The sequence below is a fragment of the Aquarana catesbeiana genome, linkage group LG06, assembly GCF_042186555.1.
Source record: "Aquarana catesbeiana isolate 2022-GZ linkage group LG06, ASM4218655v1, whole genome shotgun sequence".
Taxonomy (NCBI): Eukaryota; Metazoa; Chordata; class Amphibia; order Anura; family Ranidae; genus Aquarana; species Aquarana catesbeiana.
Window position 1 is genome coordinate 111713626 of NC_133329.1, and position 18756 is coordinate 111732381.

Consider the following 18756-nt stretch of genomic DNA (forward strand, 5'->3'; position numbering starts at 1 on the left):
TGGGTTTGAATGCTTGGTTTTTCCTAAAGCTTTTTCCTGCAATGAGAATAAATTAAATTCACCTAAGGGTCCCTGAACACTTTGCTGCCCTTAGTGCAAAAAAAAAAAAAAATAGACCACCAGACAGAAGGGAAAGGTGCCCCGAGCAGTGCAAAACCCCCAGTTAGCAGCAATCACCATGTCCAAACTGCACGGTCAGAGCGAAGTTACCTCTGACCGTGCAGCCACAGGCTCCCTGCAGGGAGGATCACACAAATAGCCAAAGCATAAGCCCATATGGAGAAGAATTAAGGTACCACTGTACCCCTCTTACCTGGGCCTGACCGGTGCCTGGGGCGCCTGCTTCTGCCATAGTGGTCAGCCTCTCGTCCATCCTTAGCAGACAGCGCAGAAGGGACTGAGAAAAAACCCATCTGGTTTTAAATTCCCCGGTCTCGGCGTCATCAACGAGGCCTGGAACCGCCGGTTGATAGACCCGCCCCCTTGGCCTCTGCATTCCAGGCGACGGGAACCACTTGCCACCATAGAAAGCCGCATCACTGCACGTGACGTCACCCGCCAGCCAGGACCCGGAACCGCCATGCGGGACACGCTGCCGACCAGCAGCGGTTTACTGCCTGGCCACCTGAGCCATACCTGCGGACCCTGGACACTGACGCCTCCTGCAGGCCATTGCTTCCCCTGAGCTGGAGAGGCTGGGGACTCTGGAACACCCCCTGCCCATACTGGGGGAGGGTGCTGGGATGGTCAATGCACTCCAGGCAGACAGACACACTTTAAGGTAAGCCTTCTCCCTCCACCTCTGAGAGCGTGCAGCTCCCTGGTTCCACCATGGCAGAGGAAACAATAACTGAAGCCATGGTGGAAGAGGAGGGATTTAAAGGCTGCACAAGTTTCCTGGAAAATGGGCGGAGCTGCGCTCTCTCCAAGGTTGTCCTGAAAGGCAATTTGAGGAAAAAAAAACAAAAAAACACAACAAACAAAAAAAAAAAAAACACAACACACACACAAAAAAGCGTACGGGTAACTGAGCTCTGCCATAAGGAACATGTACAATCCAGGAAATATAAAAAAATCATTCCGCTTTCAGAGGGTCTTGTAAGGTAGGTAAATATACGAATCCTTGGGGAGGGGGGAACAATGTAATAGTTTAATGGCTCATTCTGTGAAAAGTGATCTGTGCCGGACTGCTTTTAAGAGGGCAGTAAAGCAGCAAGGCATTTGGGAGGCAGTACCCTGCCCTTGTGGTAGCAGAACAGGGATTTAAAAAGGAAATACGACGCCACAATAGCGAGCCAAAAGCATGGTACTGCCTGCAAAATGCGGCCTACTTTATAAAATGAAATATTAAGTGATATCATTCATCAAATATGGCCAGCCGGCTGGGGAACTATCCATTTGTGCCAGGATTAGCAGTGGATTGTTGTTACTGACAACAAACTACATCTCTGGATGGCGTGGTTGATGTTGACCTTTACATAAAAAGGATACTGGGTGTGCATTTTTATTTATTTTTTTTTATGTCCAACAAAGGTACCATGTACCCCATACTCCTTTCCTTAGGAAAAGCCACATTTCTGGGGGCTTCCAGATGATAAAAAAAATCCACCCCTGGCAAACCCCTACATCTTTTCGGGGACAATAGGTGGGGATGAAGCCTCTTAGCAACCAACATGGGGACAAGGTACCTTTTAAGGGGGGAGTGGGTCGTCTCTTGCTCTCTCTCATCCATTGGGGACACCTGTATGAGTGACAGATTTCTAAGAGGGGAATTCCTCTCACTGCAAGGTGTCCAGTCATTTCCCTTTGCAGTCAGAGGACAGGAAATCTGCTCAGTCGGACACATACACCAAACAATTAAACAGCATTGAGGTTTTTAACCTTGCCACATTTTATATATACACACAAACACACACTAATGAGCTACGGTTTTCATATTTATCAGTCTGTTGCATTCTTTAAGCGCTTCCCATCCGCCCACAGCCTATACACGGAGGACGGGAAGCAGCGCCGATGCAAGTTAACGAACCTGTATGTCAGCCCGCATCGCTGGCTCCTTCGCAGCTCACAGAGTGTGCACCCAGAAGCCCAGGGATCAGTGTGTTCCCCAGACACAGTGGATCACATGGTCTTGTACCATGTGATTGTTGTGTCCAATCACATAGTACGCAAATGGAAACCAAAAATAAACAATAGTTCTCTCTGCTCTCTCACAGATCAGTTGTGAGAGCAGAGAGAACTGATGCTGCATCCTGTGATTATACAGCAGCCTGTCACAGTATATGTACACTTACAGACTGCAGTACCAACCTGCCCCAGTGTTCCTGATCACTGCCCCCAGCATAATACAAATAAAGAGTGCAGCCAGCCCCTGTCACCTTTCCTGTACCAGCGTCCTGATCACTGCTATATATCATAGTTTGTAGACTCTAACTTTCACACAGACTAAATAATATAACACGGTTTGGGGTTATTTTTGCCAAAAAAACAAATATGTAGCAGAATACATTTTGGCCTAATTTTATTAAGATAGATTATTTGCTAAATTTTATTTAAAAAAAAAAATAAAATAAATCAACAGCTTAGAAAGCTTGATTAGCAAGTGCACACAAGCAGCTTTAACAGGTACTGGAGTTCAAAGAACACAGTGAGCTAGATTGTTCTATATTCTCTTTATTTCACTTTCTAAAAGAGGTTGGTATTCTATAGATATTTATCAAAGCTTTGACCCTTTAAGTGTTGCTGCATCTCTCTGAATAGAAGGATGACAATGAGCACGAGAGACAGATAAAACCAGCTATTCCTACAAGGTATCAGCCTATTCTACAAAGATTCCTCCAAGCAGTCACACAAACCCGTCCCCTCTAGAACGCAACATTCCTACTATTCAGAATTCAGTGCAGCTGAAGAAGGATGAGCTTGGTGCGGGGGGGTTTGCCCAATTTGTTGTTGTAAAAAAAACAAACACGCAAAACACAAAATTGCGGCAATAGTGCACACTACATGTTCTTCTGCAGCTTCTCCACTGAAATCTATTGAGCCAGAAACACAACGTTTTGCTTTTAAAAAAGTCCCTGACCCTTTCCAAAAACACAGCTGCTGAAAAAAAAAAAAAAAACAGATGTGAACATGTCCCATAGGTGTGACCAGAGCCTGAAGACTTTTTACGCAGTACACAGCTTTGTCAGTTATAGGGTGTATAGAAAGCACAAGTGTGAAGAGGCCATCAGAGTAGGAGTGAGCTTCTATGGGGTGAACCACTCAAAAACACAGATAAAAAAAATTAGCTGAATACAATGAGCAATTAAGCAGCATATTTCTGCTAATTATCTCACTTGGATAATAACCAGAAAAATCCTAGACCCTGCATACCCTGGGTATCTCCCGGATTAAAGAGCACATTGCACAGCAGAGTTTGATCTAAAAAGAATGCAACCGCGGAATCTACAAGAGCCAAGATCTGCTCTGATCGACCGGTCCCATCCGAATGCTTATTCCTGCAAATTCCACATCTGCAAATGAACACAACGGTTCTCAATTACCAGCTAATATTCAATGTGTTCAGCCTGGAGAAAGATTCTGCAGAAAACCACATAAGGTTCCTGCTCGCCTGACTGAAGCCTCCCTTGAGTGGTCTAAGCTGTAGGAATGATCTGGACTGACACTTCTCACATGACAAAATCAAAGGGGAGTGAACAGGGAGCACAATGAACTGATGGGGATTCGTTCAGTTCCCTTGAAAGGAAACCTGACTGCGAGAACCATGGACACCACCATTACTGAGCTGTGTTACAGTACCCATTTATTTTGAATGGGCTTGCAATGCACAAGAACAGATAAAAAAAAAAAAAATAAATAATATGCACTTTTGACATAGCATCCCCAGGCATGGTGGTGCATTGCATGTGAATCATTGCCTTAGTGCAGCCTCTCTCAACACAGAGGAATCCTTGAAATACCTTTCCAGTCTCAGGACACCCCTGCTAAAAATTACTATATTTACAACTTACATTAGCGTGATGGTCAGTGGGAAGAATGTTCCTTACACTTGTGATCATTGGGAAGAATTAGCCCCTTACAGAAATATCAATGGTGTCACTGGGAACTTGTCTGAGACACAGAAATTGCTCAAGGGACCCTTAGCAACCTCTGGAGGAATGGAACCCTGGCTAAGAAACCCTGCCTTAGACCCCTTTCACACTGCGGGCATTTTTCAGGCGCTACAGCACTAAAAATAGCGCCTGAAAAAAGCGGCTCCATTCACTCCAGTGTGAAAGCCCTCAGGCTTTCACACTAGAGCGATGCGCTGGCAGGGCGTCACAAAAAGTCCTGCCAGCAGCTTCTTTGGAGCGGTGAACTCACCGCTCCTCCACCGCTACTCCCCATTGAAATCAATGGGGCAGCGCTGTGAAACCGCCGGAGTTTTGCAGGCTCTAAAACGATGGTAAAGCGGTGATAAAAATAGCGCCGCTTTACCGCTGACGCCCTAGGGGGCTCAGTGTGAAAGGGGTCTTAGTGTGAAATTCAAAATGAACGTCACCACAAAGAGCCAATACACGTGATCCATATGTTACCGCAATACACCGCGAACGGGTGATTAGATCCCATTACTTTGTGTCACTCTGCCTTAATATATAAGCAATTGACTTTTTTTTTCTTTTTTTTTTTTTATCTTCAGGATTTGTTCCATGGCAGTGACAAAAGTCAGAGGGTCAAAATAACTAGCATTTTCACTATGCCAACAGCAAAAGCAGTCCATAGATTTTGTTTGGGTCAGGTTTACTCGATGTTCCAGCACTGCTGTGAGGTGTACTCCCAGGTCTACAGGAAGCTCAGTAGTAGAGGCACCGTCCACATCTCGCGATTTGGGATTGTGGGCAGAATAGCTGCAATTCTGCCCTGCAATCCCAAATCATGTGACAATTGCAGCACAAGGCACTGTGCACAATTGGGTGCCATTATCTTTCAATTGTGCCACAAAAACACACATTCACAATCACGTGAAGCTTGTCAGGAGCCAATTTTAGGGCAACAAATGTGCATAGGGCAGCCCATTCAAGTAAATGGATTTTTCTGGCAGAATTGCTTAAAAATCTCAACGTCAAAATTGTGCAGTGGGAACACTCGTGATGATGTGAAAGTGGAACATATAAAAAAAAATTAAAACGTAAGGCGTGATAATACAGAAGAGACTTACTGGGGTTGATTTACTAAAACTGGAGAGTACGCAAATCTGGTGCAGCTGTGTATCAGAGCTGCACGATTCTGGGCAAAATTAGAATCCCAATTTTTTTGCTTAGAAAAAAAAAAATGGATCAAGATTCTCGCGACGTAAAATCTTTCACATTATAAAAATTTGGTTAACTTTACTGGTTAGTTTTTTTTTTTTTAATTAGATTAGTTTTTTCCAACAAAAATTGCATTTGAAAGAGCGCTGCGCAAATACAGTGTGACATAAAATATTGCAACAACCATTTTATTCTCTACAGTCTCTACTAAAAAAAATATATAATGTTTGGGGGTTCTAAGTAATTTTCTAGCAAAAAATAAATAAATAAATAATTTTAACTTGAAACCAACAAATGTCAAGAAAAAGGTTTAGTGTTTAAACTTTCCTCACTTACACACAAAAGTGTATTCCATTGACAAATTGCTGCAAAGTTTAGACTTAGTTCAACTGATAAAGAATGTTGTGCTTCTTGGCAGAGTGCCCAGATTTTTTCTACCTTTCTTTTAATGGCTGTGGCTTCAGAAGAGCAGAGAGAATTCTTTGCATAGCAAGAATCTTGAAACACTTAACGATAACGATTCTTGACGATTAAATCGTGCAGCTCTACTGTGTATGGTAGCCAATCAGCTTCTAAACTTCAGCTTGTTCAATTAAGCTTTGACGAAAAAAAAAAAAAAAAAAAAAAGTGGAAGCCCATTGGTTTCTATGCAAAGCTGCGCCATATTTTGCACCCTACAGGTTTAGTACATCAACCCCACTATGTCTGTTCAGTATTAAAAGGTACTCTTACCTGCCTGTTTGCAATGTACACAGAGCTGTGCACGCACGTACAATTTCTACATCTGCCAAGATGAATGAACGTCAGCACATGTGTGGGAAGGACGTCATCTTACCTTGGCCAATCAAAACCCAAAAATCAAATCATGGACAAAAACTGACCAAAGATGTCAGAGGCCAGCAATAGAGATGGCTGACATCACCGGTGGAGCCAGCTGTCTCTTCTGGGTGTACAATGGCCCTGTAATGACATGTATGTAGCACATCATAGGGGGGCAGCTGCAATTTCCACCATTCTTCCACATCCACTTATGCCCATGATCTGCTTATGATAGCTCTTCTTGAGCAGAAACAAACAACTGGGCGCAGAGAACAATAAAGACAACATGTAGCCAGACAGCTCGCCTTTAAGGACTCAGCTCTGCTGGCCAATGTACTGCCTGGTCTTCATTGACCACAGCTGCAGATTTAACCATCAGTGATGAATTTGACACTGACAAATATTGCTTCTTTTTTTAAAAAAGGCTGGTATGTCAGCAACAGCAGGATAGCAGTCATAACCAAAATTCAGGCATTCATTTCAAGGTACATAGTTACAAAAAAATGACTGCTGTTGAGCAGACTGGGACACAATCATATGTTAACGGGTCTGACCTGTCCTGCCACGAGATCTTTGGTAAAGAAAAGAGCTGAGAGAGAGCCTCCTGACTGATTGCAATCACGCTTCATGTAAAAGTATAATTGAGAACTAAATATGCATGCTCAGCTACTCCATACACACGTTTATGTAATGATCAACCATCACATCTTGTAAGTGGAAAAATCAAAGGCATGCAGTTGCAGAGAGCAATAAAGAAGCCATAAAGCTGGACAGCTCCCCATGTCAGCTTCAGGTCCTGACTGTGCTGAGGCCAGTTCACAATGACCACAGCAAGTAGCCATCTGCTCTCTCTAGAGCCCCCAGCTGGGAATATCAGATGAAATTCTACCCGGACAGCTATTGCTTTCTTGAAGGCTTGTGTGTCAGCACCAATAAGAAACACAGCAATTACTGGCCAGCTGAGGCAACAATCATCTCAAGGTATACAAAGGACACAAGAGGACTTCAGCCAGCTCTGACCAACCAGCAGCAGACAGTCACCAAATGGCCCCTGTGCAAGACTAATTTTTGGGTGCCCCCGATTCCATTACAGTAAAACCTTGGTTTGCGAGCATAATTCGTTCCAGAAACATGCTTGTAATCCAAAGCACTTGTATATCAAAGCATTTTGTTTTACACAGTATAAAAGAGAAGAGAGAGAGGCACCTCTAAGTGTAGCAATAAGTTGCTAAATGTTGTACCTTCATTAAAATGTAACCATATTGCTACACTCTTTTTTATACTCAGTTGTGACATGACGCTACTCTTATATCAAGATATTGCTTGTATATCAAGGCAAAAGTTATTAAAACATTTTGCTTGTGTTGCAAAACGCTCTCAAACCAAGGTTTTATTGTACTTGCCAAGTACATAAACTTATTCACAATGAAGAAATAAGTAGAAGGTGCTTGCTGCCTGACACAATGTGGATTTTAACATACCAGAAGCACAGTTAGGTTGTCATGAGGAATACTTCCTTCTCAAAATTCTAGTTAGCAGTACCCATGTGTAGCTGTCAGATACAGAGGCCTAGCACCTGTTCACCTTACATCTGCCATGAATGGACCCCAAAGCCCCACAACAGGGCATATTTAGGTTTCGCACGTGCATATTTATGGAAGGGTTGGATGTTACATCTCATATCTACAGAAAGTACCAGATGTTTTATTAGACCAAGAGGACAAGCGTAAAAGTCATGCAGATGGATAGCTCCCTTTTTATATCTTGCTTGAAGTCCAGGTGGGGACACCCGAGTCATCATAGGGCCCCTATGCAAGACCAATTTTTGGACCCCTCAGATAACTACAGGCTACTTACATGAACTTATTAATTGCAAAGAAATAGATGAAAAGGTACAGCTTGACACTATCCAGTTGTTAAACCAGAAGAGTAAGTTCAACATAAAGAATTCCTGCTGCTTGTCACTTTCCTAGAAGTGGGCAGTACCCAGCTGACAGAGAGAGGTCCAAGCATTTGCCCAACCCACATCTACAACAAATGGACCCCCAAGTGTAACAGTACAGTGGCAAAAATGGTATTCCTGTTCCTATGGCTAGCCTGAGAAACAATCATAAGCTTACAGAGTCCACCCTGCTCAGGCACCTTGGGAAAGAATAGGCCAGATGTTCCCAACCAAACCCTATTACCGCTTTATGATTGGGCCAGCAACAGAGAAACAAAACATGCATGCTGAGCTAGTCTGTGTGTGCATATTTATGGAAATTTCTGCTGTTGCTTCTCTCATATCAACAGCAGGTGAAGTGTTCTATTAGACATACTAATCTTAAACAGTCTTCCATGGAACCCTAAGTGCCGGTTCACATGGGGGCGACTTGTCAGGCGACCTAGCCGCCTGACAAGTCGCCTCCCGTTCTGTACTATGGAACCGTTCTAATAGGAGCGAAGCAAGTCGCTCAGACTTAGAAAAATGTTCCTGTACTACTTTGGGGGCGACTTGAGGCGACTTGCATAGACTTCTATACAGAAGTCGTTTTGCAAGTCGCCTTGGAAGTCGCGTGCAGGTCGCCTTGGTGAGGCGACCTGCAAGTCGTGCCGCCCTTGTGTGAACCGGGGCTAAGTGTTCTTGAGCTGTGGCTGGCTACATTCACCACCAATGTACAACGTAAGGGGGCATTCCTTTCTTACATAGTTCTGGGTCCAATGCCACTTGGCAGAACCAACAGTAGCCTGACACCGATTAGATTTTTAGCCGTAAGAGGAACTTTCTTCACATTTGTCATCAATTTAAGAGGGGAATTCTTCCCACTGATCATCGATGTAAAGGGGGCAATGCTTTCCACTGATCAGCAGAGTTGAGCTCAGGCTTGTTCGGATCCTAGTCCGAACCCACCAGAAAGCTGTTACCTGTACTGAGACACTCATCTGCAGCTAGGGGGACTAGCTGACCGTCAACCCTAAGGGGGAAATTCTCCCCACTGACCACCAATGTGAGGGGGCATTCTTCCAATGACCCCCAACATAAGGGGGGTCACTTACGTTAGCCACTGACCAACGTAAAAGGGGGAGCATTCTTTCCACTGACCACCAACGTACAATGTAGGGGGACATTCTTCCCACTGATCACCAATGTAAGGGGGCATTCTTCCAATGACCGCCAATGTAAAGAGGGGGGCATTCTCTCCTCTGATGGGCAACTTGCGAGAGGCAGTCCCCCCACTGACAGCCGTCGTCATGGGGAGCAGTCTACCCACTGACCGCTAACGTACAATGTAGAGGGATATTTTTACCACTGACTGCCAAACTAAGGGGGCCAGTCTTTCCACTGGCCACCAATGTACAACATAAGGGGGCATTCTTCGCACTGACTGCCAACGTAAGGGGGGATCTAATTGTTCCCACAACGTAAAGGGGGGGATCTTTACTTTAACCAAACGTACAATGCAAGTGGGGCAGTCTAACCAATGTAAGGGATTTTCTTCACCATTCATTTTAGGATGGGACCATTGTTGTGGTGCCTCTGTGGGGGGTGGGAAGGGCTGGAGGACAATCATGATTCGGTGGGTGATGATGGAATGGAGGGGGGGGGGGGTGTTTGTATTGGAAGATGATGATGATGGAATGGGGATGTATTTGAGGATGATAATGATGGGGGGGGTTTGTATTGGAGGAGGAGGATGATGATAATGACGACTGGGGGGGGAGGGGTGTATTGATGGAGGATGATGAGGGTGGAGGGAGGTGTATTGGAGGACAACAATGATTATAATGGGAGGGGTGTTGTATTGGGGACGATGATGGGGGTTGTAATGAGGAGGAGGATGATGATGAGGGAGGGGTGTTGTATTGGAGGACAATGATGATGACTGGGGGTTAAAATAAGGATGATGATGGAATGGCTTTGGGTGTTGTATTGATGGAGGGGTGTTGTATTGGAGGACAAAGTTGATGATGGGGGTTGTAATGAGGATGTTGATGAAGAAGGGTGGTTGTATTGGAGGATGATGATTTGGGGGGGGGGGGTATTATAGGACAATTATGATGATGGGGGGTTGTAATAAGGAGGATGGTGATGGGGTGTTGTATTAGATGATGATTATGGGGGAGGGTTGTACCAGATGATGATGATTGGGGGGGGGGGTGTTGTATTGATGGAGGGGTGTTGTATTAGAGGACAATGCGGATGATGGGGGGTTGGAATGAGGATGATGATGGGGGTGTTGTATTAGAGGACAGTGATGATTTGGGGGGGGGGGGGTGTTATATTGGAGGACAGTGGTGAGGATGATGATTGGGGGGGGGGGGGGGTTATATTGGAGGACAGTGATGATAAAGATTGGGGGGAGGGGTGGCGGTCACATCACCTTGAAGTCCCGGCTGTGTTGGGGGGGGAGTAATGATGATGGGGTGGGGGGTGTTGGATGATGATGAGGTGTAATGATGATGGGGGGTGGGTTTGGTCACATCACCTTGAAGTCCCAGCTGTGTTGGAGGGTGTAATGATAATGATGGGGGGGTGTAATGATGATGATGGAGTGTAATGATAATGATGGGGGGGTGTAATGATGATGATGGAGTGTAATGATAATGGGGGAGGGGTGTAATGATGATGATGATTGGGGGGGGGGGTTCGGTCACATCACCTTGAAGTCCCGGCTGTGTTGGGGGGTGTAATGATGATGATGGGGGGTGTTGGGTCACATCACCTTGAAGTCCTGGCTGTGTTGGGGGTGTAATGATGATGATGGGGGGTTGTATTGGATGATGATGGGGGGGGGGGGTTGGTCACATCACCTTGAAGTCCCGGCTGTGTTGGGGGGGTGTAATGATGATGGGGGGGGGTGTAATGATGATGGGGGGGGGGTGTGATGATGATGGGGGGTTCGGTCACATCACCTTGAAGGCTGTGATGGGGGGTGTAATGATGATGATGGGGGGGTGTAATGATGATGATGATGGGGGGGGGGGTGTAATGATGATGATGGGGGGGGGTAATGATGATGATGGGGGGGTGTAATGATAGGGGGTGTTGGATGATTGGGGGGGGGGTCACATCACCTTGAAGTCCCGGCTGTGTTGGGGGGTGTAATGATGGGGGGGGGGGGGTGTTGGATGATGGGGGGTGTAATGATGATGGGGGGGGGGTCACATCACCTTGAAGTCCCGGCTGTGTTGGGGGGTGTAATGATGGGGGGGTGTTGGATGATGGGGGGTGTAATGATGATTGGCGGGGGGGGGGTCACATCACCTTGAAGTCCCGGCTGTGTTGGGGGGTGTAATGATGGGGGGGTGTTGGATGATGGGGGGGTGTAATGATGATTGGCGGGGGGGGGGGTCACATCACCTTGAAGTCCCGGCTATGTTGGGGGGTGTAATGATGGGGGGGTGTTGGATGATGGGGGGTGTAATGATGATTGGCGGGGGGGTCACATCACCTTGAAGTCCCGGCTGTGTTGGGGGGTGTAACGATGAGGGGGTGTTGGATGATGGGGGGTGTAATGATGGGGGGTGTAATGATGATGGGGGGGTGTTGGATGACGGGGGGGGTCACATCACCTTGAAGTCCCGGCTGTGTTGGGGGGTGTAATGATGGGGGGGTGTTGGATGATGGGGGGGTGTAATGATGGGGGGGTGCTGGATGACGGGGGGGTCACATCACCTTGAAGTCCCGGCTGTGTTGGGGGGTGTAATGATGGGGGGGGGGTGTTGGATGATGGGGGGTGTAATGATGATTGGGGGGGGGGTCACATCACCTTGAAGTCCCGGCTGTGTTGGGGGGTGTAATGATGGGGGGTGTTGGATGATGGGGGGTGTAATGATGATTGGCGGGGGGGTCACATCACCTTGAAGTCCCGGCTGTGTTGGGGGGTGTAACGATGGGGGGGTGTAATGATGATGGGGGGGGTGTTGGATGACGGGGGGGGTCACATCACCTTGAAGTCCCGGCTGTGTTGGGGGGTGTAATGATGGGGGGGGTGTTGGATGATGGGGGGTGTAATGATGATTGGGGGGGGGTCACATCACCTTGAAGTCCCGGCTGTGTTGGGGGTGTAACGATGGGGGGTGTAATGATGATTGGCGGGGGGGTCACATCACCTTGAAGTCCCGGCTGTGTTGGGGGGTGTAACGATGGGGGGTGTAATGATGATGGGGGGGTGTTGGATGACGGGGGGGGTCACATCACCTTGAAGTCCCGGCTGTGTTGGGGGGTGTAATGATGGGGGGGTGTTGGATGATGGGGGGGTGTAGGATGACGGGAGGGGGTCACATCACCTTGAAGTCCCGGCTGTGTTGGGGGGTGTAATGATGGGGGGGGGGTGTTGGATGATGGGGGGTGTAATGATGATGGGGGGGGGGTCACATCACCTTGAAGTCCCGGCTGTGTTGGGGGGTGTAATGATGGGGGGGGGTGTTGGATGATGGGGGGTGTAATGATGATGGGGGGGGGGGTCACATCACCTTGAAGTCCCGGCTGTGTTGGGGGGTGTAATGATGGGGGGGTGTTGGATGATGGGGGGGTGTAATGATGATTTGGGGGGGGGGTCACATCACCTTGAAGTCCCGGCTGTGTTGGGGGGTGTAACGATGAGGGGGTGTTGGATGATGGGGGGTGTAATGATGATGGGGGGGTCACATCACCTTGAAGTCCCGGCTGTGTTGGGGGGTGTAATGATGGGGGGGTGTTGGATGATGGGGGGTGTAATGATGGGGGGGTGTTGGATGACGGGGGGGGGGGGGTCACATCACCTTGAAGTCCCGGCTGTGTTGGGGGGGTGTAATGATGGGGGGTGTAATGATGATGGGGGGGTGTTGGATGACGGGGGGGGGTCACATCACCTTGAAGTCCCGGCTGTGTTGGGGGGTGTAATGATGGGGGGGGGGGTGTTGGATGATGGGGGGTGTAATGATGATTGGGGGGGGGTCACATCACCTTGAAGTCCCGGCTGTGTTGGGGGGTGTAACGATGGGGGGTGTAATGATGATTGGCGGGGGGGGTCACATCACCTTGAAGTCCCGGCTGTGTTGGGGGGTGTAATGATGGGGGGGTGTTGGATGATGGGGGGGTGTTGGATGACGGGGGGGGGGGTCACATCACCTTGAAGTCCCGGCTGTGTTGGGGGGTGTAATGATGGGGGGGGTGTTGGATGATGGGGGGTGTAATGATGATGGGGGGGGGGGGTCACATCACCTTGAAGTCCCGGCTGTGTTGGGGGGTGTAATGATGGGGGGGGGTGTTGGATGATGGGGGGTGTAATGATGATGGGGGGGGGGGGGTCACATCACCTTGAAGTCCCGGCTGTGTTGGGGGGTGTAATGATGGGGGGGGGTGTTGGATGATGGGGGGTGTAATGATGATTGGGGGGGGGGGTCACATCACCTTGAATTTCCGGCTGTGTTGGGGGGTGTAACGATGAGGGGGTGTTGGATGATGGGGGGTGTAATGATGATGGGGGGGGTCACATCACCTTGAAGTCCCGGCTGTGTTGGGGGGTGTAATGATGGGGGGGTGTTGGATGATGGGGGTTGTAATGATGGGGGGGTCACATCACCTTGAAGTCCCGGCTGTGTTGGGGGGTGTAATGATGGGGGGGTGTTGGATGATGGGGGGTGTTGGATGATGGGGGGTGTAATGATGGGGGGGTGTTGGATGACGGGGGGGGGTCACATCACCTTGAAGTCCCGGCTGTGTTGGGGGGTGTAATGATGGGGGGTGTAATGATGGGGGGGTGTAATGATGGGGGGGTGTAATGATGATGGGGGGGTGTTGGATGACGGGGGGGGTCACATCACCTTGAAGTCCCGGCTGTGTTGGGGGGTGTAATGATGGGGGGGTGTAATGATGGGGGGTGTAATGATGATGGGGGGGTGTTGGATGACGGGGGGGGGGGTCACATCACCTTGAAGTCCCGGCTGTGTTGGGGGGTGTAATGATGGGGGGGTGTTGGATGATGGGGGGTGTAATGACGATGGGGGGTGTAATGATGATGGGGGGGTGTTGGATGATAGGGGGTGTAATGATGATGGGGGGGTGTTGGATGACGGGGGGGGTCACATCACCTTGAAGTCCCGGCTGTGTTGGGGGGTGTAATGATGGGGGGGTGTTGGATGATGGGGGGTGTAATGACGATGGGGGGTGTAATGATGATGGGGGGGTGTTGGATGATGGGGGGTGTAATGATGATGGGGGGTGTAATGATGATGGGGGGGTGTTGGATGACGGGGGGGGTCACATCACCTTGAAGTCCCGGCTGTGTTGGGGGGTGTAATGATGGGGGGGTGTAATGATGATGGGGGGGTGTTGGATGAGGGGGGGGGGGGGGGGGTCACATCACCTTGAAGTCCCGGCTGTGTTGGGGGGTGTACTCCAGGGTCCAGAGGGATCTCAGTAGCTTGGCCAGCTGTTCGGTGACCTCTCCTCGGTCGAGGGTCCCGGGACTGGGGAGCGGACTGCCCTCATTGTATTGCTCTAAGCCCAGGAACTCGGCGAACAGGTCGGTGTTGCTGAGGCACTGCAGCACGGCGTTCATGAAGCAAGTATTGCCGTGATTCTTGAGGCCGGACAGGCCGGGGGTGCGGGGGCTGCCCGGAGCAATGAGGGCGGGGGACGAGCTGCCATCACTGGGGGGGTCGGGCTGGGGTTCTCGGCAGGGGGAACCTTTGTCCCGGTTGGGGGTCTCGGCCTCCTGCTCGCTGCTCAGGTGGGATAAGGTGCTGAGAGTCCGCAGGAAGCGGCTGACAAATCCCCCCCGCCGCCAGAACAGCTTCTTCCCCACCTTCTTCTCCTTCCCGCCCTGCACCACCACCGCCGCCTGCGACATGAGGGCATCCCCCGTCCTGCACACACCGGGTACAGTGCGCCCAGGAGCCGGGACCCTCCGGCTGCAGCACGCTTCCCTTCCGGTAGATTAGGGGGGGTACACCGTGCAGAACACCCGCACCGGCAGCGGCGCCGGTCACGTGACCGATAGACGCAAGTCGCCCGGGCCCATCTTTGTTCAGGGCAAAAGGGGAGCGTCGCCAGTCCGGGTTGCTATGGTGGCAATTTATCACCGCCCACTTCAGTAGCAAGCTGGCGAATAACTTGCTGGGCGCGGCTGTCACTATGCAGGGGGCGGTGATGTGCTGACACGGGGGCGTGGCATCAGGCATAGCTACAGCTGTACCTCCAGTTGACCAGGGAGCATGGAGAAGATAACTTGTATATCTCACACACACACTATGGGTATATATGAAATGACACCCCAAAACACATTTTCCTACTTCTGAGCATGGGGATACCACATGTGTGAGACTTTGTTGGCCTAGACACATACAGGGGTCAAAAACCGATGACCACCTTCAGGCTTTCCAAGGGTGGAATTCCCTCACTTCATTACCTGACTACCTATCACAGTTTTGTAGGCTCTGAAATACCATGATAGTACAAACACCCCCCTCCCCCCAAATGACAGCTTTTTGGAAAGTAGATACCTCAAGGTATTTGCTGAGAGACATGGGAGATTTTATTTTTTGCCACAAGTTCTTGAAAAATGACAAAAAAATTATATATATATATATATATATATATATATATATATATATATATATATATATATATATATATATTTTTTTTTTTTTTTTTTTTGTATACAAAGTTGTCACTTTAATGAGATATTTCTCACACATGTCATGGGTATATGTGGAATTACACCCCAAAACACAATCTGCTACAGCTTCCAATTAAGGGGATATCACATGTGAGAGGCTTTTTGGGGGCCTAGCCACATACGGAAGGCCAAAAACCAATGACCACCTTCAGGCTTTCGAAGGGTGTAATTTCCTCACTTAATTTCCTGACTACCTATCACAGTTTTGGAGGCCCTAAAAGGCCAGGATAGTGCAAATATCCCCAACCCCCACAAATGATCCCTTTTTGGAAAGTAGACACTCTATGGAATTTGATAAGATGCATGGTAAGTATTTTGCAGATCTCGTTTTTTGTTACAAGGTTTTGAAATATAAAAAAAAGAAAATAAAAAATACATTTTTGTTTTCTTTCTTCATTTTTCAAAAACTAGTAGCAACAAATGAGATCTGCAAAATACTTGCCATGCCTCTTAGCAAATAATTTGAAGTGTCTACTTTCCAAACAGGGGTAATTTGGGGAGTGTTTTGTATTATCCTGGCATTTCAGGGCCTCCAAATCTGTGATAGGTAGTCAGGAAATGAAGGATTTGGATGTAGAAATCTGTAAAAAAAAGAAAGAAAACATTTTATGCCAAAGCATAGGAGCGATCCACCCACTGACTACCTTAAGCCACCCTCATGCTTGGGCATACACTTTTTTTATAACTGTGGATCAGAAATCTCCTGCAACGCTGCAGGCACTGACATATGTATTCTCAGAGCAGCACTCTGCTGCTGTCAGAATAACCAGATCAGTGCTGCAGCTGATTGACATTCCTGCAAAGCAAACAACCACAATTAACAATAATTGTTACTGGTACCTGGACTCAGTGGTGTATTTAGGTTTTGTGTTGCCCTAGGCCTGACTAAACTGGCGCACCCCCTAATTTAAATATGACCCACCCCTTCCTGTCAAGGCCACACCCTTTCCTTTTTAAGATCTGCCCTGTCATCTTCATGGGAGGAGGACAGAGGGACGCCGCAAGAAGAAGACAGAGAGGGACACCGCAGGAGGAGGACAGAGAGGGATGTTGCATCTTTTCATTTGGGGGAAGAGAGGTCGGTAAGGGGATATGTGCTGGGTGCTTTGGGAGGGGAGAGGACATGTGTTAGTGGTGGGGGGGAGGATCAGACCCCCCCACTAGCACATATCCTCCCCCCCCAAGCACCCAGCACATATCCCCTTACCCCCCTCCCATCACTCCATGTGTTATCTGCCTCCCCCCTTCCCGGCTACTGTGTCCCCCTCCACTGTAAACTATACACAGGCCTCAGACCAGCAGCGCGGCTCTTGCACTGAAGTCGTGTCCCTCTGTGGCTCCTCCTCCTTGCTGTGTACACTAGAACATTGGAGCCGAGGAGGGGGAGGAGCCGAGTAGTGTGTGTGGCTGACAGTGGGGAGAGAGGTGTCGGCTGCTACGGAAAGCCAGTCGCCGCTTGTGGGACCCTGGGCGGCAGATGTCCTGGGTGCCCATGCTAGCACACCCCTGCCTGGCCAGTTACTGGAGCTTAGTGCCAGAACTTGTTGTGGCACTGGGCTCCGGGACAGTGGCTTCACTAGGGTTGGTGTCACCTGGTGCAGTAAAAATGATGTCAACCCCCTCCCCTATTTTTGGACCGGAGGTTCAGTGTTGGAGCTTGTTGTGGCGGTCAATAAGGCCTAGAGGATATTCAGGTTAGGCACTTCCTATTGGCTTAGTTCCTGGGAACAGTAATGGATAATGGCCAACAGGCCGTCTAACCAGACCCGGCAAAACCGCAACAGCGTTCCCTTCGGCTGGACGTTCACTCACTCTGGGTTGCCCAGGCTGACTCTAGTCACTAGTAGGGATGAGCTTCGAGTTCGAGTCGAACTCATGTTCGACTCAAACATCGGCTGTTCGCAAGTTCGCCGAACAGCGAACAATTTGGGGTGTTCGCGGCAAATTCGAATGCCGTTGAACACCCTTTAAAAGTCTATGGGAGAAATCAAAAGTGCTAATTTTAAAGGCTTATATGCAAGTTATTGTCATAAAAAGTGTTTGGGGACCTGGGTCCTGCCCCAGGGGACATGAATCAATGCAAAAAAAAGTTTTAAAAACTGCATTTTTTTCAGGAACAGTGATTTTAATAATGCTTAAAGTCAAACAATAATAGTGTAATATCCCTTTAAAATTCATAGCTGGGGGGTGTCTATAGTATGCCTGTAAAGCGACGCATGTTTCCCGTGTTTAGAACAGTCTGACAGCAAAATGACATTTCAAAGGAAAAAAGTCATTTAAAAAAAAGTCATTTACTACTCACGGCTATTGCATTGCCGGTCCGACAATACACATAGAAGTTCATTGATAAAAACGTCATGGGAATTCCCCACAGGGGAACCCCGAACCAAAATTTAAAAAAAAAATGACGTGGGGGTCCCCCTAAATTCCATACCAGGCCCTTCAGGTCTGGTATGGATATTAAGGGGAACCCCGGCCAAAATTTTAAAAAAAAATGACGTGGGGGGTCCCCCTAAATTCCATACCAGACCCTTCAGGTCTGGTATGGATATTAAGGGGAACCCCGCGCCAAAATAAAAAAAAAATACGGCGTGGGGTCCCCCCAAAAATCCATACCAGACCCTTATCCGAGCATGCAACCTGGCAGGCCGCAGGAAAAGAGGGGGGGACAAGAGAGCGCCCCCCCTCCTGAACCGTACCAGGCCACATGCCCTCAACATTGGGAGGGTGCTTTGGGGTAGCTCCCCAAAACACCTTGTCCCCATGTTGATGAGGACAAGGGCCTCATCCCCACAACCCTGGCCGGTGGTTGTGGGGGTCTGTGGGCGGGGGGCTTATTGAAATCTGGAAGCCCCCTTTAACAAGTGGACCCCCAGATCCCGGCCCTCCCCCCTGTGTGAAATGGTAAGGGACCATTTCACTAAAAAACTCAAAAATGTTAAAAATGACAAGAGACAGTTTTTGACAATTCCTTTATTTAAATGCTTCTTCTTTCTTCTATCTTC

At 48.6% G+C, this 18756-nt stretch overlaps 1 protein-coding gene across 2 annotated transcripts in view; it reads right to left on the reverse strand.

Annotated features, from left to right (window-relative positions):
• USP31 (ubiquitin specific peptidase 31) overlaps positions 1 to 15099 on the reverse strand; it is a 186301-nt gene extending 171202 nt beyond the window's left edge. For both annotated transcript variants that reach the window (XM_073636690.1, XM_073636689.1), the window contains exon 1: positions 14438 to 15099. In XM_073636690.1, coding sequence (XP_073492791.1) covers positions 14438 to 14923 — 486 coding nt within the window. In that variant the 5' untranslated portion in view covers positions 14924 to 15099. The remainder of the gene's footprint in view (positions 1 to 14437) is intronic.
• Positions 15100 to 18756: the final 3657 nt, after the last annotated feature.